At 45.7% G+C, this 22823-nt stretch overlaps 1 protein-coding gene across 14 annotated transcripts in view; it reads right to left on the bottom strand.

Annotated features, from left to right (window-relative positions):
- The window catches only part of GNG12 (G protein subunit gamma 12), a 122541-nt gene that overhangs the window by 29216 nt on the left and 70502 nt on the right, over nt 1-22823 (bottom strand). Inside the window, exon 3 of one of the 14 annotated variants that reach the window (XM_073896562.1) lies at nt 13502-13638. The exons of the other annotated variants lie outside the window; for them this stretch is intronic. Coding sequence (XP_073752663.1) covers nt 13627-13638 — 12 coding nt within the window. The 3' untranslated portion in view covers nt 13502-13626. Of the gene's footprint in view, nt 1-13501; nt 13639-22823 lie in introns of those variants that run through there. 14 annotated transcript variants of the gene reach the window in all.

Below are 22823 nucleotides of genomic sequence, written 5' to 3'. Positions count from 1 at the left end.
TGCAAAAGGCATATGGTTTGCAGCATTTCTCCCAATTATGTGAACATAGAAATGTTTTCCTAGGAACATCTCATGAGATCAGTGTGTTCTGCTGACCACACTTGGAATAAATGCTGGCAAAGGGAGTGGTGGGAACAGAGCTTAAGTTCTGGCTCTTGCCATTTAACTAACTTTGCGACTCTAGAAATGGCTTAACCTGAGCCTCAGTTTTCTCATTTGCAAAATGGGAATAATAGCAGTTTATACACTTCATGGAGCCGCTGGGAGGATTAAGTGCATGAGCAAAGTTCTTAAAATGGTGCTCGGCTCAAAGCAGTCAATAAATGGGAGCTATGAAAATGATGATCAAGAATACTGACTAATTTAAGAACAAGGGAATTACAAAAATCCTATTAAAAGAAGCAGAGACTCCCCAGAAATATTATCCTTCTGAATGATGTTCACCAACAACAGTTCCTCCTGACAGAAAGACTTGAAAAATGTTTGCACAAAGGAAAATCCTGAAACGCCATAGATTGCCTTACCATTCCAAGGGAAGGAGAAACAAGGGAAAATGTTTTCAAAAAGTCGTTCAGAGAGCAAGTTTCCTTGGCAAAGAGGTTCTCTGATACTGTAACAGACGCAGACCAAGGACACCAGCCAATTCCCTGAGCACGAAAGCAAGCTGAGACATCCTTCACCAGCAGCAGAGCCAAGTGCTGGACCCACTACATCAGGGGAAAGCAGGGACATGCACACTTTCGCGGGGGGCGGGGATCAAGTCTCGTAACTGAACTGAAAACGGCTTGGCACCCACAGGATGTCTTCCTGTTCCCGTCTCACGGAGTGACTCATGCATCTGCCATTTCGCTTGTAGCCACTGTGGGAGAACTCTGTGCAGGAACTCTGCCTCCACAAAAGGCACCCCCTCCCTGTCTGACACAGCACCCCCCCTTCCGGTCATGCCTGCCAAACACGTGACAGTTGACAAACAACACACCAAAACGTGCCCCCTCCCCAAGCCCCACCAAGCTGCCTTGGGAGACGCTGCTTCTCCCTGAAGCAAGAAGGGAAACCAAGGACAGAGCCCAAGGTTCCAGGACCCGGGGCACCTGAAGTAATTTGCTCCCAGTGGGCCAGCGCTGCACACTGGACTTGCTTCCTGTTGTGCAACTATGTAAATGAACCTGTGCTGGACCAGCCGCACCGCGGGGCAGAGACTGTGAGTAAGGAGCCACCTCGGCAGCCTCTCGGAGGGACCTGTGCAAACAGCCCACAGGCTCAGACTTGGGATGCCAACCCCAGGGGCGGGGGCCCCTCACAGGGCACCTCCTCCTCTGTGGGAGACACTACCCATGAGTATGCATAGGCCACGTCCTGGCAAGCACAGCCTGGGGAAGACAGGAGCCAAGAACATTAGGAGATAGGGTCTGAGTTGGAGGGTTACTCCAACCTAGGAGACTGGACTTCGGGTTACACTCAGATTAATGTTTTGGGGTCCCTCAGAGGCCTCAGTTTCCCTATGTGTAAGACAAGGGGGAGCTGGTCTCTTTACCCAGGGCCTCTGTGCAGGCACCAAATGTGCTACCTAATGCCCCCAGTAACACTGGAAAGGAAGTGTCTCCCTCCCCATTTTGCAGATATGTAAACTGAGGGTTGGAGGAGCAAGCATGGCCGCAGCCCATACAGGTGATGGTGTTGTGGAGCCGGGATTTAAACTGAGAACTGTGGATATTCAGATGTGTTCCATCCTGAAATTCTACATGGGCTTCTAAACTTCCTTAAAGTGATGTTTGCAACTAAAATCGAGTCTTAATTTTCAACATGAGAATTACTCGCTTGGTATATGATCTATGGCACATTAAAAATTTCACTTTCCAGGGCGCCTGGGTGGCTCAGTCGGTTAAGCGTCTGCCTTCAGCTCACGTCATGATCACAGGGTTGTGGGATCGAGCCCCGCATCAGGCTCCTAGCTCAGCGGGGAGCCGGCTTCTCCCTCTCCTTCTGCCTACTTGTGCTCTCTCACGCACGCTCTCTAATAAATAGAATCCTTTAAAAAAATTTTCTTTCACTTTCCTTGACCCTTCTGGGACTGCTTATTCTTTCACACTGCCAAATAGAATGTGTTTAGGCAATTGTGAGTGGATTTTGAAATTAGCGAAAGTGAACTCTAATTACAATTCTCATATTAAATCATTAGCAGAATAAATCACCAAAATAATTCCATGGCTTGATAGGAATGATGTTCTAAGGCAATACCTTGGTTATTGGTCTTAGAAAAGTTGGTGCTGAGAGACGGAATAGGCATAGGGGTAGTGGAGAGAGCTTCCACCTAGCTTAGGGTCCATGGAGGCCCATTTATTAATTAGCCGCTTAATTTATTCAACTCACTTAATCCCATCCCTCTTCCCTTTCTGCATCAGTAAAACAAAGGGCCTGGATTAGATCCCCATTTCCCACCCAGTTCAGTAAAAAGACTCCTTTTAATGGACAAATGTTCACTGGACTCTCTCCCCTCCCAAAACAGTTGTTCTTTTGGAGCCTGTTAGTTATAAGAATACATCATGACAAAAAATTAACAGAAGTGTTGTTCTCTTAATTGCAACATCTTCCTATACTTGGATGATTAACAGCGCACGGATGTTCAAGATATTACTGATTCGGCTGATTGTCAATGCAAGGCCCCTGTAAAGACTCTGACCCCTGGCAATAAACTGTCTACTCTCCTTACCACCCTCTGTCCACAGATTTTGAACTTTTGCATTAAATGGCCTCAAACGTTCCTTTCAGTGTCCAACTCTGATGTTATCACATGCTAATTGTTTCTTAAGACACTACACACCAGGTTTCTATTTTTTGTTGGGAATAATAAAGCAAATTTTCAGTCAACGATTTTGGCATTAAACCACATTCACTGCATTTACTCATCAGACATATACCAAATGCCTGCGCTGGGTATACAGAGGTGAGTAAAACAGAGACAGTCACTGGCCTCCCAGGGCTTTGGTCTACAGCAAGGCTTTCCCACAATCCCGAGCTCTCCCCCTCTCTGTATCTCCAGCTTTTAACCTCTCCCTGGGGGCTCTGGCTTCTAACATCCACCTGCCAGCTCAACATCTCCATTTGGATATCCACTGGACATGCCTTAACACCTGGAAGGTTACTTCCCCTTTCCTTCCCCTCCGCTTGCCAAAATCCTTCCTCCCTTGGCATTTCCCAATCCCTGAAAAGGCATTATTTATCCAATGCTCAGGCCCCAAATACCTGGAGCCATGCTGGTCTCCTTTCATGCCCAGCAGTTAATCTGGGGATAAAGTGCTTCAGGCACCACCTACAAGAACACATCCTGAACCTAGCAGCTTGTTATTGCTTCCATGCTCCCAGCAGGGTCTAGGCCACACTCACCTCTCCCTTTCCCATAGCTGGTCTTTCCCATTTTTCTCTTGCTGCTCTACAGCTTATTTTACAATCAGCAGCTGGAGCAAAGCTTTCTAAATTTAATTTAATCCCATCACACTATTCTTTCTGCTCAAAACCCTTCGGTGGCTTCCCATAATTCCCGGAATAATTCCAGGGTCTTAGCATGGTTTAGGAGACCCTAGATTCTGGCTCCTGGCCACTACTCCAGGCTCCTCTCCCACTCTCCCCCTAATTCTTGTGGTTGACTTGCTCTTTCCATAAACGTGCCAGGCCTGCTCCCACCTCAGGGCCTTAGCAATTGCTGTTTTCCCTGCTTGGAATGCCCCTCCCGTACATATGTGTATGGGTTATTCTCTTTGTTTTTTTTTTTTTTTTTCAGGTTTCTGCTCACATCCTTTTTCTCAGGAAGGCATTCCTTGATTGTCCTGCTTGAAATAGCCACCACCCTACCCTACCTGTCCCTTTCTTTCTCCTTACTCTGCTTTAGTTTTCTTCTGAACATGGATCACTGCCTGACATTACATATTCTGTGTGTTTTTTGCCTAACCTCTGCCCCTAGAATCTGAGCTCCATGAGAGAGAGGTTTTTTTTCCAACCTGGGTCGGTTCACCCCTCCTCAGGCAACCTGGTCACCTCCCGCTCCCGGGAGGTCACCATATTGATGCTGAACTTAGTGCAGACGCCCAACTGGCGTAGCGTCCCACAGCCCAGAACTCCCGGGCTCACAGAATCCTCACGGAATCCTCCTGCTCAGTGTCCTGAGGAGCTGGGACCACAGGCACACACCATTGCACCCGACAAGGTCTTTTTCAATGCTGTTTGCCCAGCTCCTGGAATGGTGCCTCATATGCATGTGTTGAGCGAGTGACTGAGTGACAGAATACCATAAATACCATTTACTGAGTGTGTCTCAGGTGCCACCTTCTGTTTTTACTTTATCTCTAACGCACACACCAAGCTGACAAGGTGTATACTCTTATAACCATTGCGAGGGCGCAGAAACGCACCCAGCAGGTGTACGTGAGCTGCCTGTGGTCTCACAGCCACTGACTGGAAGAGGCAGGGTTTGAACCTGGGTTGAAGTTGCAAATGTGAGGTAAGAAAGCCGAGGAAATGGCAGAGTGTCTGGGGTGGCCCGGTGACTCTGATGGGTGGGCCCGCGGTTAGCGGGATGCTGACACTTCTATGAGAAGGAGGTCACAGAAATTATCCCAGCAGCCACTAGAGAAGTAATCATAAGTCCTAAATGGATGTGGTGCCGACGGTGGTGTCGGGGAGCTCCGAAGCCCTAGCTGCGCCGTGGCTCAACCAGTCCGCGCCACCCTCGGGCTTTCACACAAGTCCCGTCTTCCACCAGTTCCTGCTCACGTCGGCCTTGTCCTCCCTTATCCGTAAGAGGTTCTGGCTTTGCCCTAACCCAAACCCAAACCATAAACCCTAACCCCCAAAGCCTAGTCTCTGCCCATGTATGCGGCTCTCCTCAGGGCTGACTGACAGTTCTGAGGCAGGTGGAAGGGGCCCAAGGGAGATGGGCAAGGTGCCCCAAAGGGAGAATGCCAGCCACCCCTAGCCTTGTGCTTGGGCTAAGGCAGCACCACAGTGAAACACTATGGGCCCGTCAAGGCCTCCACTCATCAGGTTCTGAAACCCTATCAGTGCCCTCCCCAGGAATGATCTGTGCTCGTCAAGCTCAAAGAGACAGAGGAACCAGTGGGCTCGCTCCTCCTTGCACAGGGCAGCCCTCCCTGGGATCAGGTGCTTCAGGGAGGATGCCACGGGAAACACAGGGAGGCTGCCCGGGGAGCACACGGACGAAGCAAAGAGAGGCAAGTAGCAGCGAGACAGCTCCATTGGGCTGTGGTGAGGCCCGAAGGCCACACTGACCCACCTCTCCAGTGACCTCAGATCCAGCAGATCTCTGTCTGGATGATGCTCAGTAACCATCAACTGATTCTTCTCCCTTCCAGACTCCAGGCAGATCACCTGCTTTCCAAGTAACACATTCCATCCTCCGAGAAGGGAACTCCAGGCACCACAGTTTCTGTTAATACTCAGTCAGGTCATGATTAGAATTCCAGGCCTAGCTCTTCCTGCTCTGAGATCCTCTCCCTCAGGTGACATCTAGATGGTCCATCCCCTCCCACTGTGTTTGGATTTTTGTCAATTTAAGTCTCGGAAGATCATCTTAATTCTAGGCTCTGCTGGAAAACAGAGTGAATCTCTACAACCTCCTAGCCACTGACCACCAATGTACAACAGAGTTGTTACACAGGGACCAGCATGGTCTTAATTCAACCTAGGTTTATCAGACACCTACTGTGTGCCAGGACCCACACAAGGTACCAGGGATAGAGCAATGAGGGAAGGTTGGCATTACACAGGTGACAAAAAGTGCTGTGGATGTTGCATGGGGGTGTGCTCTAATGCTGGGAAATCACAGAGCAAAGGGGCTCTAAGTGGCCCCAGGCATCAGGGATGGCCTTCCAGAAGTGTTGTTTAAAATCTATGCCTTGAGGCACCTGGGTGTCTCGGTCAGTTAAGTAAGTCGGCCTTCTGCTCATCTTGGTCCCAGGGTCCTGGGATAGAGCGCCCACATCCTGTCCCGCTCCCTGCTCAGCGGGGAGCCTGCTTCTCCCTCCCCCTCTGCCCCCTCCGCTCGTGCTCTGTCTCTTGCTTTCTCTCAAATAAATAAATAAAATCTTAAAAAAAAAAAAAAAATCCATGCCTTCAAAGAAGGAGCCCGCTTCAGAGTTGTCTACTTGGAAAGTTAGAGATTTACTCCTAATGATCCCCCCATTGCTAAGAATATCCAGCAGATGAGTTTCAGTGGGAGGGAAGTGTTATGTTTCCACTCTTGTACACCAGAGCAAACCAGAACTGGGTATGAAGCAGACACAGTGAGTTCAGATAGTCCAAGTCCAAATGGCCTGCTTAATCTAAGCCTAACGTGGCCATGGACGCCATTGTGAAGCTGAGCCGTAGTAATAACTCTTCCAAAGTCACTTTTCAATCCTCTTCAAAATGGGTAAAAAAAAGTTCCTATCTTTTGAACCAATAATTCTAACCCAGGGAATTTATCCTAAGGAAATAATCCAAAGTATAAGGCATGTGCATAGCGATATTTACTGCAGTATTATTTGCTGAAAAGTGAAAAATGAAGAAAAAAAATAAAAATTCACAAAACATAGAAGTGGATAAATGATGGTATGTCAGCAAGAGGGAGCATCCTACTACCACTGAAGGTATAATTTTGAAGACTGTACTGCTATATAAAAATGTTTAGGACAGTACATTAAGGAAAACATCTGCACCTCTGCTACTCAACAAGGTGTATAAAGATTATACATGCAGATGGACAAAGAGTGATTAGAACATAGAAAGACAAAGTTGATTTGCCTAGACAGGACTATGAATGCGCTTTTGCTATTGTTGTTTGAGCAATAAAACCAATGAAGAAGATAACAAAGAAATATAAACAAGTCTCCTGTATTTCTTCCTCACTCAGCGAGAGCAGAGGCAAATTACTGCCTGTGGGCCAAATCCAGTCTGTTGTCAATTGTTGCAAGTAAAGTTTTATTGGCACATGGACAGGCCCACTTGATGATGTATTATTATTCATGGCTGCTTTCACCCAATATGGCAGAAATGAATAGCTGTGGCAGATACTGCATGGTCCACAGAGCCTGAAAGAATTACTATCCGGCCCTTTATAGAACGAGTTTGCCAATCTCTGATCTAGAGTAAGGAAACATTATGGCTTCATTCACAAGTACCTACCAGGTACTCCATGAATACAGACGAATAAACAGGGTATCACCTCTTTCGCACTTTGTTTCCTTTGCAAAGAGGGGAAATATGTGAGCCCAAGCTTGAGGGCTAACAGCTGGTTCTCAGATTTTGGAAGAGCTGGGATCACCCCCAAGAGGAACTTCGCACCAAAGTTACAAATTGCTTTTTGATTCCAGCATTCTTAAGTTTATAACAATTAAACTAGCTGCTTGACATTAGAACAAGTTATTGAAAAAGTACTGTATTATCTAAGGACAAACTCTAAAATCAAGGCAGCAAACTCTAAGTCAAAACTCACCAACTGGCAGCTGGAGGGCCAGAGTTGGCCTGCAGACCTGTTTTATTTGGCCCGCAGAGAATTAAACACACACACATACAGACACACACACACACACACACAGAGAGAGAGAGAGAGAGAGAGAGAGAGCCAACATTTAGAAATTGAGAGTTTTCATATAAAAATCCAGATACCTGGCTTGTTTACAGAGAACACATTCCCATATGGTTGCTGAGCTGGGGCTCAGGAGCAGACAGATGCTGCGGGGGTAGACGGGTCTCGCTCCCTGCTACACGGTCCTGGCCTGAGTCCTTCAGCATCTGAGTTTTTGACCATGGGTCTTCTGGAAAGTTGTTCCAATGTGTCAAGCAGGTGGTGGGACCAATGACAAGCTTAGAAATCAAAAACTTCCAAGTCCTGAGATAATTTCAGTTCTTTCTCCTTCTCCTCGTAGAGGTGGCACGAATGAGGGATAACTAGCCAGACACAGATTCTCCAACACCCCTTCAGAAATCACCTGAATACAGGCAGTCACGAAAAGACTCCTTCACAACAACGCCCATATCAAGAAACATTTTATCCTCATGATCCCAGTCTCTGTTTATTACCCCTGACTATGCCCCAAGTGCCCAATCTTTATTCATTTATTAAGTATGTGCTGGGTTTCTTCTGGAGGTAAGCCACTCTACTATATATTCACAAGGAATCTAGGAATTCTGTGATCCTGAGGATTTGATAAGTTCAGCTGAGAAGAAAACACGCACACAGACCAAAGAGGTCCTTACTGCTAATAGCTCTAACTCTGTGCCAAGTACTGTGCTAAGAGCTTTCATCCTCACATCCCTCCAGAAGATAAGGATGATGATTATCTCCAAAGAGGAATACATTTTAGAGCCTTAAATGACAGAGTCCAAAGAAGCTGAAGTGAAAGAAGAAAAACAGCGCAGAAAAAGGTGTACAATGTGACAGATGCTACCTAAAAAAAGAAATATTTTTGGTTACAAATAAAGTCACTACTCTTCAGTGAAAGAATGCTAGCAAATTACCCCGTGATTGGTCTCAATGTCAAAGAGTGCAATTTTCCACCCTTTGGAACATTCAACAATTTTTGGTGGTCACAGACATACATTCTTTAATAATAATAGCTAATGTTTATTTTAATGTTTGCTAGAAAAAGATAATTACACACTAGAGCAATGGTTTTCTGGATGATATTGCTTAAGAGGCTAACTTAAAAATCCAGTCAAGAAATGAGAAGACATGAACGGACATTTTTCCAAAGATGACATCTAAATGGCCAACAGACACATGAAAAAATGCTCAACATCACTCAGCATCAGGGAAATCCAAATCAAAACCACAATGAGATGCTGCCTCACACCAGTCAGAATGGCTAAAATGAACAACTCAGGAAACAACAGATGTTAACAAGGATATGGAGAAAGAGGAACCCTCCTACACTGTTGGTGGGAATTCAAACTGGTACAGCCACTCTGGAAAACAGTATGGAAGCTCCTCAAAAAGTTAAAAATAGAGCTACCCTACCACCCAGCAATTGCACTACTAGGTATTTATCCAAAAATACAAACATAGTGATTTGATGGGGCACATGCACCCTAATGTTCATAGCAGCAACGTCCACAATAGCCAAACTATGGAAAGAGCCCAGATGTCCATCAACAGATGAATGGGTAAAGAAGATGTGGTCTATATACACAATGGGACTTACTCAGCCATCTCAAAGAACGAAATCCTGCCATTTGCAATGATGTGGATGGAACTAGAGGGTATTATGCTAAGCAAAGTAAGTCAGTCAGAGAAAGACAAATACTGTATGATTTCACTCATATGTGGAATTTAAGGAACAAAACAGATGAACATAGGGGAAGGGAAGGAAAAATAAAATTAGATGAAAACACAGAGGGAGGCAAACCTTAAGAGACTCTTAACTATAGGGAACAAACTGAGGGTTGCTGGAGGGGAGGTGGGTGGGGGGAAGGGGTAACTGAATTGGGTGATGGGCATTAAGGAGGACACTCGGCGTAGAGCACTGGGTGTATACACGACTGATGAATCACTAAATTCTACCCTTGAAACAAATCATATGGTATATGTTACCTAAATTGAATTTAAATAAAACAAATTTTTTTAAAAAGAGGCTAACTTAAAACCTGAGTTAACCTGAAATAGATTTAAAGAAAAACAGTAAACATATGATATTAGATGCCATACAGGTATGATAAATACTCTGACAGTGGTATGCAAAATACTTGTGTTTTACTCATTACAAAAAAAAAAAAAAGAAGAAGAGTAAAGACACAAGCTGTCTACTTATTAATCAGAAGAACAAAGGTCTCTCTGTTCGTGAAGAGCAAAATTCAGAATACTGCTGGATTCCCTAAGGACAGCGTCTCTGGTTGGTGACACGACTGAAGCCATTTTCCAGGGTCTGAAGGAGGGAAGGAGGTGGGGGAGCTGGGCAAACACAAAATGCTGTCCAGTATTTCAGGAGTCTGAATCTTGGATTCTCAGCATTAACATTTAGTATGTATTGTACCTAGTGCCTGAAGCAGAAGCAAGGTGGTTCTTGCCACGGCCAGCCGGGTAGGCCAACATTATCAAAACACGGTTACATAAAGCAAAATGCAACACATTTTTGCTAGCAATTAAGGAAAACTGCACCTAATCCCATGGCACAAATACTTCTGTCCAGCAGTTGAGAGATTTTTGTCTTTGCTGCCGGTACAGCCTGAGGCAGCAGCAGGAGTGTGAGCCCTCCACAGGGCTGGCTGGATTAGGTAGGGAGGGCAGGCCAGAACGCCCCTGGACAGGAGCACCCTTTGTGAGGTGAGGCCCCAGGGAAAGAAGGCAGTTTAGGTTGACTCCTACCTACCTATGTTTGAATTTCCTTCTTGACCCTGTCACCAAAACAAAACCCAAACAGACAAAAAACAAAACCAAAACAAACAAAAAACCCCACAAAAAAACCAACCCCCCAAACAAATGGAAAAACCCCCAAAACCCATTTAAATTTAAAACATACATTTTTAAAACTTCAGAAAACTCAGTGAGCAGTTAGTAAAGGTGGTTGCAAAGCTTCTGGCAGCAGGAGCTAAGGTATGAGGCAGGCTAGTCACCTAGCTTTCTTCCAAAGTATTGCTCCCTGGGAGACTTGGGAACATCAGCTGGATGCTACATAATTTTCTGGAACTGTACCGAGATGGAGAAAATGGTATTTACCTATAAGGAAAGTACTGAAAATGGCTAGTCCTGTAATAATGTAATAAACCACTTTAGGTGTGTTTGTGAGAGAGAAGGGAGGAAGTCCCCAAAGGACACTGCTTGAGTGATGAGACCACTACTAAGGATAAGCTCAGAGGTATTGACTGGGTTCTTACTATGTACCAGACACTGTGCTAAATGCTATGCAACGACTAACTTATTTAACCTTCACACTAATCCTATGGGGGCACCTACTATCATCCTCATTTGATGTAGGGAGAAACTAAGGCACAAAGAAATTAAGTCGATTGGGGCGCCTGGGTGACTCAGTTGGTTAAGCGACGGCCTTCGGCTCAGGTCATGATCCTGGAGTCCCGGGATCGAGTCCCGCATCGGGCTCCCTGCTCAGCAGGGAGTCTGCTTCTCCCTCTGACCCTCTTCCCTCTTGTGCTCTCTATCTCTCATTCTCTCTCTCTCAAATAAATAAATAAAATCCTAAAAAAAAAAAAAAGAAATTAAGTCGATTGGAGCTAGCAAGTGTCACAGTGCTGGGATCTGACCCTAGGTAGATGAGCTCTAAACCTTTGCTCTTAAATGCAGGTCCCTCAGCTGCATTCTGAGCAAGACGGTCCCAGGTTAAGCAGCAGGGTTTTTGAACTGCCCACTGCTGCATGTGAGTCTAGAACCCAAGCTGAAATTCTCAGGTGTCCAAGGAAAGGCAACAGTTACCAGGGGTGTTTCTTCTTCCCTAGGCTTCACGTCATACTCAGACACCTCTTCAACTAATTGATTTTCAGATATGTACAGCACGTTCATGGACAGGGATGCCAATTTGTAATCTGCAGAGAGCCTGCATATCATAGTGCAGCTTTACAGAAATGGATGGAGACTGGAGACAAGGTTCAGGTCTGGAGGCATGAATGTGTAACCACCACCCACCGAGGGGCTGCGAGGACTCGGGTGTTTTTGTGAGGGGCTATGTAAATACAATCTCCTTTCATCGTCACTACAACCCAGTGAACTATGCATTAGTCCCATTTTACAGATGGGAAGAAGGATGCCCAGAGAAGTTCAATCATCTGTGCTAAATCCCATTCCTACTAAGGGGTAGATCTGGGATTTGAACCTAAGCTTCTCTAGTTCCAAATCTTCTGTCCCTCCTAGCATGTTGCCTAAGGGAGTATGTGATCCCATTTAGCAGCCTGGAGTAGTGGCTAAGTTCACAGACTGGAGTCAGGCTGTCTGGCCTTGACCAGCTTTGCCACATCCGAGGTGTGTGACTGAGGGCAAGTCACTTATCTCTGTGCCTCTTTCTTCATCTGCAAGATGTGGGTAACAACTGTACCTGTCTCTCAGTTTGCACTGAGGAGTGAATGAGTTAATATTTGTAAAGTGTTTAGAACACTGCTTGGCACATAGTAAATATTACATAAATGTTGTGAAATAAATAAAATACAAGTATCTCTTATGTGGGCATCCACACACAGCTGATAAGCCAAGCAGGAGGTAATGGATACATCACCAGTGGAAGATACATCTAAATCTGCTCTCCCAGGGGCGAAGTAGCCAGTCCATCATGGACACTGGCTGTGGGACCCAGCAGGCTTTTGATCTGAATTGCTGAACTGAAAGAATCCATTTGGAATAGATTTTAGGCTTTAGTCCCAGATCTGACAGGAATTAGGTGTGCGATTTGGAGAAGGCACTGTATCCTTCTGGGCCCCATTTCCTCCTGTGTTAAAACTGCTGGGCCCATCGTGACCAGGACACATGGCACAGGGAAAGAAAGAGGGCAGACACTGGCCCACGTGCCCTGGGTTCTGGTTCTCCCACATAGGAATTTTGTAACTTTGGACAAATGGCTTCATTTCTTTGAATTTTAATTTTCTCTCCTCAAAGATGAAGAAAATGGTACCTGTCCCTCTTACGTCATGGGGTTAGAGAAAAATAAGAAAGCAAATTTGAGAGCCCCTCTGCAAGGACTGTTCTACAAGAGCATCTCCTATTTTTGGGTAATAGGTGGACACTTAATACATAAATATTTGTGGAAATGATGTGATCACTTACCATGGTCTGGAATAAACCCCCTATTACTTGTCTCTCTGTCCCCTTAGAATCTAAGGTCTCTGAAGGCAGGATATCTCTGTCTATATCCCTGTACTTGGTAAAAAGTAAGCACTTAAATATTTATTGATCGAACTTGTGGAATGTAGTAACACATGAATCAATGAATAAATGACTTTGAAGTAGCATGAAAAGCCAGCAAACAAACAATCAAAAAACAAAAAACAAGCCAAAACTGACCTAAAGATTTTAATTAAAGCCCAAAGTACAGAGAAACAGAAGGGAAGATATGCAGGTATAAAGCTCTCCTGTATCACCTGACTCCTCTGAATTCTTTTCTTTGGGGAACTGGTTTGCTCGAGGAATGGCAGAGTTAAGATGCTATAAAGTGGTTAAATTAACATACTCAGCAGGTACACTGACTTTCTAAAGCTGAATACCAACTGGGATAATTAAAGGCCAGAGCCTTCTCCTTCTTTAAAAATTGACTCCCCTATAAACTACCTGCTGACAAAGGCATAATTAAGTTGACTCCTGTAAGAATACATAAGGAAACTTTTCTCCTCCATTCTTAATTAAAAAAAAAAAAAATTTCCATTCCCCAAGCTCAATGAGCACTCAAATGCACGATAACTAAAAGGAACGTTACAAAACACTTTTTGTTGTTTTCTTTCTTCTTCTTTTTTTTTTTAAATTAAGCCTGCAACATCCTTTCTTCCTAGTAACCAATTCGCCAGAGGTTTGGAAGTGGCTTGTGCTGGGGAAGGCATCCGGAGGGAGGCAGCTGCCCAGGGTAGGAGGTGGTCACACCAGCTCTTCACTGAGGGATGGAGAAATGCCCAGGAGCCTCCTCCATGACTGTCCGTCTGTGTGGCCTAAAATAAAATCTGAGATTTTTTTTTTTTTTTTACTGTTCTAAAAATAGGGGTTTGGCTTAAATCCACCAGTTGGTGTTTTGATTTTTAAATTATGTGCAAAAAAAAAAAATCATGCTTAACCTAGTGAGTACTCATATGTAATTCAGAGAGATTAAAATTTTATTTTGATCTCAAAGTTCTAAAACATTTTTCTTTTCGAATCTGAGGAAAGGTGAAGGGAGATCAAAGGAAGGCTGGTGATAATGATGCGGAAGGCTTAAACTCCAGTTTGACAGCAAAAGGCCAACAGACATTCCTAAAGCAAGGAATATTTTAGAAGTTTTCTTGGGGGCGCAGGTGCTGGAGGGAGCTATAATTCAATAATTCACTCAAAATAAACGGAAGAAAGACTGGTGAGTTTCAACTTATATCTTTCCTGATGTCATTTCTTTTTTTTTCTTAAGATTTTTAAATTTTTATTTATTTGAGAGAAAGAGAGAGCAGGAACACAAGCAGGGGCAGAGGGAGAGGGAGAAGCAGGCCTCCCGCTGAGCAGGGAGCCCGATGCCGCGCTCGATCCCAGGACCCCCGGATCATGAGCTGAGCCGAAGGCAGACGCTTAATGACTGAGCCACCCAGGCGGGCCCCCTGATGTCATTTCTGGAACCAACCTTCATGCACACAAAACTGGAAATAATTTCTAACGGGTAGCTTTAAAAGCACAAAGAATTTTTCTGAGTGTTGGATGGTCCAAGACTTGGTCTTTGGGATAAGACTTTTAAAATCTCAGGGCACCTGGGTGGCTCAGTCGTTGAGCGTCTGCCTTCAGCTCAGGTCATGTTCAGGTCCTGGGATTGAGCCCCACGTCAGGCTCCCTGCTCAGCAGGAGGCCTGCTTCTCCCTCTCCCACTGCCCCTGCTTGTGTTCCCCTCTCTCGCTGTGTCTCTGATAAATAAAATCTTAAAAAAAAAAAGACTTTTATAAAATCTCCCTCATTAGATGCCAATCATAATGTATTTCAAGAAAGATGTGCTGTTACTGCATCTTAATTAATGACGATTAAATTCATCATAAATGAAACGGGGCTAGTCTTAAAATAAGGCTTTCATTGGACGGGAGTGAGGTGAGTGGGGAGTGCTGTAAGAAGCAAGTATGAATGCTATCGGCTTCTGGAAAGACTGAAATACCTTCAACAGTTGATTTCGCTTGTGAATTTTGGCAACACAGTTTTCAGCTAATCTCTGGAGTACAAAGATTTAGGAATTTTGTGTGTGTGGGTAGCATCATGTGTGACCCATGAAAGCCAACATCTCTTCTCCCCCGCTCTCCGGAACAAACACCCACAAACCGACCGGGATGCTCTGAAGGTTAAACTGGCTAGTTCAATTGTCCAGGAATGTACGCTATGCAAACAATGTCGGCTCCCTGTGCCAAGGCAGAGATACCAGGGGACTTGAGGCCACTGGCCAGGAGGAGAAGGATGGTGGGGCATAGTTGTGTTCACTGGGGCTGAATGGGAACCCGCAGAGATCGGCTGCAATGTTTCACTATTCTAATCTGCAAAAGACAAATAGTTACAGAACTTGCTATATTAAAACCAGAGACTGTTAGTCTGAGGAGGGGAGGGGAGGGGAGGGGAGGGCGGGCAGGAATGAAGAGCCTTCCTTTTAGGGAAAAAAAGGCAGGGGGGTGGTGGGGGTGGGGTGGGGTGGGGAGAGAACCTGTAAAGTGGACTACAATTCACTTTTTAAAGGATTCTTCTGCTTGCAAATGGTTCTTTTGAAGAGGGGAAGTTCTGGGTATTTAGGAATTTGGTTAAAGATCAATAAAGAAATCCCTGGCTTTTTCAGATGCTCGAGGCAGAGAAACTAGTGTCAGGAGGCAGGCTCCCAATCAAAGATCAATCGTCTGATAGGAAAGTCAGAGCCGCCCAGCCAAGGGTACCTTAGGCTTCTGGGAAGATGCAGTTTACTTTGCAAAAATCTCCTTTATGCATTTTTTTTCTTCTTTGGAGAAATAACAAGGGATGTGAGATCTTCAATGGAGGCAGCAAGAGGGAGCAGGAAGCAGAATGGGTTATGGGGGGCAGCAAGAAGAGAGGGTAGACGAAGGCCTCTCTCTTCTCCCCAGCATCTCTCCCTGGGGTGGCGGGGTGTTTTGCTTGCACCCTCTTAGAGTTCCTGAAATAATTAACATGCGCTGCCATTCTTGTTTTTCTAGTGGTGATTTCATCCAGTCCTTGTAGAAACTCAGAATTAAATGTCACGGTTTTGTCTTCTGGAAAGCAAAACTCTCCTCCAAACAAGAGAGTTCTGCATACCGCTGAGAGCACGTGAGATCTGAAACGTTCGCAGAGTGCTAATCATTAACACACTGCTTTTGAAGGCAGGACAGCCTCTTTCTTTGCTGACTACCTCGTTTCCTTCTATTGGGTCCTGCCCTATCCTAGTTTACTTTCTGTTTCTCCCACTCGTTTCCACGCATCCTTCCATAACGCACGCACACGAAGTCCCAGAGAGCCGCTCCCTCTCTGCAGGCCAGCTCAACACTTCCCTCACTAACCCTCCTTTTTCAAAATAAATTCATCTCTGACTTATTTTTCCAATGCCTCTCCATCTTCTTACCGCCCCCCACCCCCGCCCGGGGGTGTGTGTGGGGGTGGGGTGGGAAGCTCTCCTCCTTCCCAAGTTAACACAGGAGAATGAAGAAGTAAGATCTGTAAGAAATTGTAAATAAAAATGCGTCCGAGAGGAGGAAGAGCTAGTAATTAAAATGTGGAGGCAGCCAGACCTGGGTCTGCATCCTGGCTTTGTCCTTGACTAGCAGTGAGGCTTTGGACAGGTCACTTAACTTCCCTAAACCCCAGCTGTCTCATCTGCCAAATGGAGGGAATAATGTACAAACTCCTCCAGGGGTCTAAGGGGAATTAAATGAGATGAAGCACATGTAGCATTTCTAGTCCCTGGAGCAGAGTAAACACTCCACAAATGTGTGCTTTATTATCATCACTACTGCTATTATTATAATATAAACTCTATGGATAGGAATGTCACCTCCCCTATTCCCCCAAGTGCCCAAGGAGTAACAAGGACTCGGTGCTTCTAAAAACTACAGAATGGTACCGTAAGGAAGGCTCGGATGCAATTCCTGGCCAATCGCAGCCCCTGGGAAGCACTTCTCAGAGCGGTGTGCAGCACAGAGCAAAGTGCCTAATTTTAGGCCTTTCCAATCAGAACACAGTGGTTGCTCTGGAGGCTTTACCTGGCAGCCCAGCCTCAGCCCACATGGTCTCCCCACAGGCCATCAGCATTCGCAGGAGGATGCAGCCCAGCCCCAGACTCAGAAATGGACAGCCAACTTGCTGGGCCCCGCCCCCCACGTCTCTTCTCACTTCTGCTCAGTCTTGAGAAAAATGAAAAGCAGTAGCTTCTCACGAAGGTGCAAGGGCTCTCTGCCTGCTGTGAGTCACCCATTAAGGCCTGTCCCGTTTGTAGACTCTCCCAGAAACGACACAAAACATACAAAGTCAGGTTCCACATCCCAGAAAGGCTGATTCACCAGGGCGTCTTCAGTGCTGGAACTGTGCAGATGGGAGGTTCACCACAGCCTAGCCTGCCAAGAGCCCATCTTCCAAAAAAAAGAAAGAAAGAAAGAAAGAAAGAAAGGGAGGAGGGGGGGAGGGAGGGGAGGGGAGGGGAGGGGAAGGGAGGGAAGGGAAGACAGAAAATAAAGAAAAACGTCTGAACCTTTCCTAATAAGGTAATACCACATGCCATTTGTGGTTTCCAATTGCTCAGCACTCTGGGATCCTGGGACACTCACTGCGGCCCTCGCCCGGAGCTGGTGTGAGGCTCTCCGGGAAGATGAGAGTCTCTGGGGTGCCTCTGGGGATTACAAATGAATGGCGAACATGCTCTGCCCTTGGCACCCCACATTCTCCTGATTAGCCACACTGCCCCACACCCCTCCTTCCTGCTGCCCCCTGCAGGCCTCTGGCTTTGCAGATGCAGGCTCCAAAGCGCTCAGGTTGCTTTGCAAGCATGCTTCTTCTCTCTTGGACTAGCTACAAGCTTCTTGAGGGCAGAAACGCTCCTTTATTGCTTTTGTCTCACCCTGCCATGCTTATCACGCGTAAGCCACCCAGCGGTTACTCAATAAATGCTTGATGACGGAACAGCGCTGAGAATTTTACAGATCAGTAGGTGATCACTTTATACCCTTAACCCTCCAACTTATAAATCAGCAGGATCTCGAAAGCTGGCTTCAAAGAAGGTTCTTAGGGAGCATATTTTCCCACAGAAACAGTGGTATAACTGGGGGGTTAGGTTTCCAGGCCCACTCATTTCTCAGAATATCCTGTCCATATTTATATATTCTTATTGAGCTGGACTCCCATCAGACTGGCAAAGAGACTTAGGTTCTTTCCATTTACTTTAATGATTCATTTTAGTTACAGCATCAGTGATTTGCACAGATTTCTTCCCCCTCTTAGGGGATGCATCTCCCTATTTTAGGACACTTTACTTGGGTAATGATCAGATACTTTAAAAATAACATTAAGACAGTTATTTTTGTTCATCATTTAAAAAAAAAGATACATGTACTTTTGTTTTTCCTTCTGTATTAAAAAACTTTTTCAACAGTTTGTAACTACAATTATTATTTGGGCCCCCCAGGACTTTTCCAAACATTTTATACACACGCATGCATGCTCGCACACACCCCTGTATATCCATTCATATTTACCTATTTCCAAAAAAGATTTATAGTAAAAATTACAGCCTCCATGACTGGCCATTTATATTTGTTACACACACACAGGCATTAAAATATTTATTTGCCACTGAATAAATCAGCCTTTAAAGTAAAAACTACAGTTGTTCAAAAGTAAGGCAGAGTCTGTAGGAGACTTTCTTGCTGGGGCATAGGGAGAATGTTTCATGGTCTGCCTCCGCGAATAATGCTGTATGTACAGAAAAAAAGGTTTCTGTGCTTCTTCAGAGAGAAGAACAAACACCATCAGCTGCCTGGCCCCTGGTGAGGACAGTCTGTGGCCTCGGTGGCCGGTCTCCTTCAGAGCCTGCAGTGCGGCAGCTCCAAAGGAGCACTGTTTGCTGCCCAGGGTGGGGCCTTCCAGCAGGTCAGGGCTGCTGTGTTCCAGGCGATGAGTACAAAAGTTCACATGCACCCAAATACCTGCTGTTGCACCTGCTCCCTTTACTAGCTCCCCGGACACTTAGGTCAACTAAACAGCCTTACCTTGGCCCTTGCTCCCAATTCAAAAGCATCCCCCAAAAGATAAGCCTCCTATATATTTTCCACATGAAAAGCAAGATAGCTCTTGTACCTCTAAGACTGATGGAAAGAATTAACCTGCGGACGACTCTAGAAGTGGGAAAACCAGAACAGCAAACAGGACGATCTCACAAAGGTAAGGTGCTCAACGCATGCACTAAATGTGCCCTGCTCCATCTTCTGCCTTTCTAACCCAAATCAGCATTTAGCACAGCAAAACAGAGATGTCAGGTTAATGACCGTGAAGGATGACAAGTACCAGCACATTTGAATCACAGCTGTCTTTCAACAAGTTATTGCCAAGATACAAGTAACTGCCGTTTCTTCTCCATCCCGCCGCACGGCGCCTGGTAGTAATTCATTATCGCCCATCCTTGAGTGATTGGGTTGACGCTTTAATGGGAAGCTCTGAATAATGGGACATTCTCGTTAGCAGCCCCTTTCTCCTATCAGCTCTTACAGAAAATCTCCCACCACTGGGAGAAATACAATTTAATCAACACAGCAATTTATCACCCTATATTCACCTTTTCCTTGGGGTTTCAGGATGTTGCTCTGATTCTAGCTCTGATCAGTGACAAGAGGACAGCTGTCGAGCTGTAGCAAATATAAAAGACTGGGCTGAATGTCCTTAGATCCCAACAGACAACTTTGAAGTATGATTATGGACTTTCAAAAATCTCACACATGAACAGAGCATTGTTGTCTCTGAGAAGTGTGAAGTGCACAGGGGTGGGGTTCAAAGTTTTTTTGTATTCAGATCCCAGTTATTTGAGCTATTATTCTAATTTAAGGATGACAGATGTGAGGCATGCATGCCGCCTCTTCCCCCTCCTGTGCCCATGGCAGACATCACTAATGGATCACAGTGCTCTTTCTTGCTGGGCCCAGACATGAGTTAATTAATAGCACTTTTCAACACCTGGCTCCAATCAATTGTAGGCGGTGCATATGTTGGAAACAATTAGCTACTCCTGTTCTAGCTGATTTTAAACACCTTAATTTATGTAAATCTATGCAACTGACAGTTGATTAAGGTATCATCACTTTCCTAGCAACATTCTCTTTATTCTCAGCTGGTCCCTTCACTAATCCAGCTACAAATAATATTAGCTATCACCCATGGCCTTTACTATGTGCCAGACATCCATTAGTCAGTGCTAACTTATGTCCCTATGTCCTTACAAAAGTCCCAAAGCAGAGACGGGTAGCGTAAATCTGATCTGTATTACATCTTCTAGCAACTTTCTCTGGTGACTCCCAGGCTGAGTTTGTGGCCTCCTCTTGGTGTCCTCCAGTACCACCACTGGATTGACCTCAATGCACTACAATGGCAAGTTCATGCAACTGTCTTCCCTACTCAATGAAGACAAGACCCACATCTTACTCACCTTTGAATGCCCAACACCTGGGACACAGCTAAGTACATAGTGGGTGTTCAGTGCTTATGGTGCAAGAATTTTTTTTTTTTCAAAGCTCCCGTTTTCAAACATTCCCAGAGCTTCAACTCAGGCAGGCTCTGCAGTGAACAGATGAGCCCTGACAAGCTGCCAAGGGAGGTCATTTACATCATAAAGTAAGGTGTGCTGGTCAGGTAAGGCAGAAATGAGGTGGGGTCAGGGCAGCCCCCAGTGGACTTGTACAAGTCTGCCTTTGGCCTGGCCCCACCTCCTCCTTTCTGAGCACTGAAAGTGCTATGCTCGCTCGCTCACTCACAGCTCTTTATTCTCCTTCTTCCTTCACTGCCTTTTTTTTTTTTTCCTTTCTCTGCCCGCCACACTGGATTGTGTTCTCCCCAGTTCTACAATCCCAGCACTTAGTCAACTGTCTGGGCAGTGGTGCATAAAGACTCCTTGAAGGGATCTGTAGTAAGAAGGGCACTGGCCTGAGTCGGGAGCGCAGGGAGCTGCTTCCAGAACCGTCCTGACCGCCCTGGGTGGTTGTCTCTAGTTCTTATTACAGGGTGAATGCTCGCTACGGCAGGACAGGTGGGGAGCCTTGAGAGTGACCGTGGATTTAAACTCTCTGCTAAGAATGTCCGCGATAGCCAAACTGTGGAAAGAGCCTAGATGTCCATCAACAGTTGAATGGAGAAAGAAGATGTGGTGTGTGTGTGTATATATATATATATTTATATTTATATTTATATATAAATATTGGAATATTATGCAGCCATCACAAAATGAAACCTTGCCATTTGCAACAATGTGGACAGAACTAGAGGGTATTATGGAATATTATGCAGCCATCAGAAAAATGAAATCTTGCCATTTGCAACGACATGGATGGAACTAGAGGGTATTATGCTAAGCAAAAGTCAATCAGAGAAAGACAATTATCATTTGATCTCACTGATATGAGGAATTTGAGAAACAAGGCAGAGGATCATAGGGGAAGGGAGGGAAAAATGAAACAAGATGAAACCAGAGAGGGAGACAAACCATAAGAGACTCTTAATCTCAGGAAACAAACTGAGGGTTGCTGGAGTGGTGGGAGGTGGGAGGGATGGGGTGGCTGGGTGATGGACATTGGAGAGGGTATGTGCTATGGTGAGCGCTGTGAATTGTGTAAGACTGATGAATCACAGACCTGTACCCCTGAAACAAATAATACATTATATGTTAATAAAAAATAAACAAACTCTCTGCTAAGTTATCACTTCTCCTTTTTGTGAGGCTGCCAGGTCCAGAGCTGGTGTCATCACTCTAGAATAGCCCCAAACCCTTTCCAGCCGCCTCGGGCCCCCCTCTAGTCCGCTTCATGCAGCCCGTTCTACTGCAACACGTGAGAACCTGCTGTCTCCTGCCTACCGTGACCCTTCCAGCATCATGCACAGAATTTCCTTGCCTCCGTTTCTCCTCATTACCTCCCTGCACAGATTCTTGGGAGGATCAAGCGTAACCTCCCAGGAGGGCCCACAGCGCCCTGTGAGTTCTGACTCCTGACTACCTCTCCGGCTTGCTTCTGACCCCACCCGCCTCACACGCACCAAGCTCTGGTCACACCTGAACTCACCATTCCCGTCCCCGCCACAAACCTCAGCCTACTGTTGTGGTCTCCAGCTCAGGGAGTGCCACCACTCTCTGGACAGCTGCTCCCGCCGGATGCTCTGGAGTCACCCGGGGCCCCCCTCTCTCCCATGGCACCTCCTCTTCCATCTCCTTGTCCTGCTCTCTCTGCATATGCAGTATTTCTCAAATTCATGGGCTTTTATCCCCATTGCCACCAACCTAGCTGGGACGAGGAGCAGGCCCCACTGATCTCTGCCAGCTGTGACAGCTTCCTAGCTGGTCTACCTGCCATCAGAACTCCACCAATCCATTCTTCACAGCCAGAGTGAACTTCTTAAAAGACAAATCATATTGTGTCCCTCCCCTTTTTAGTCTTCTTCTACAGCTTAGACATCACTTCCTCCAGGAAGCCTTCCTGACATGCCCATAGCATTTATATTTCCTCCATTAAAACAAAAAGTATGCAAAAAAACCCTCCCAAAACAAACAAACAAACAAACAAAACAAAACAAAAAACCCCACACCAATGCTTGTAGGTCTTCTCCAACAGAAGTAAACTCCATGAGGATCCACCTTGCTCTCCTCTGAATAATGTGATACTTTTTATGATTCCCTCTGTACCAGGCACTCTAACCTGCCGCTCAGGAGCCATCTCCACCTTCTGCCCTGCTGGCAGAACAAGTGCACCCTTTCCTCAGGTGACTAGGGTAAATCCAAATTGGTCTAGGCCACATAAATGACCCCACCCCATTTGTTAAGGATGAGTTTTGGGGTGGGCATATGTCCCACTTCTGCCAATGACACATGAGAAGTCAGCTGGGGGTGGGGCCTGGGTTCTAAAGGTCTCTTCATTCTTAAGGAGAGACACAGAAGAAGCAGTTCTCTGTGTGCCTTCCCATTGACAGGAAA

The sequence above is a fragment of the Callorhinus ursinus genome, unplaced genomic scaffold (genome assembly GCF_003265705.2).
Source record: "Callorhinus ursinus isolate GAN/ISIS: 27379988/994484 unplaced genomic scaffold, GSC_fseal_2.0 scaffold9, whole genome shotgun sequence".
In the NCBI taxonomy this organism is placed as follows: Eukaryota; Metazoa; Chordata; class Mammalia; order Carnivora; family Otariidae; genus Callorhinus; species Callorhinus ursinus.
Note: the sequence above shows the minus strand (reverse complement) of the source record. Positions and strands in the feature narration are given on the sequence as shown.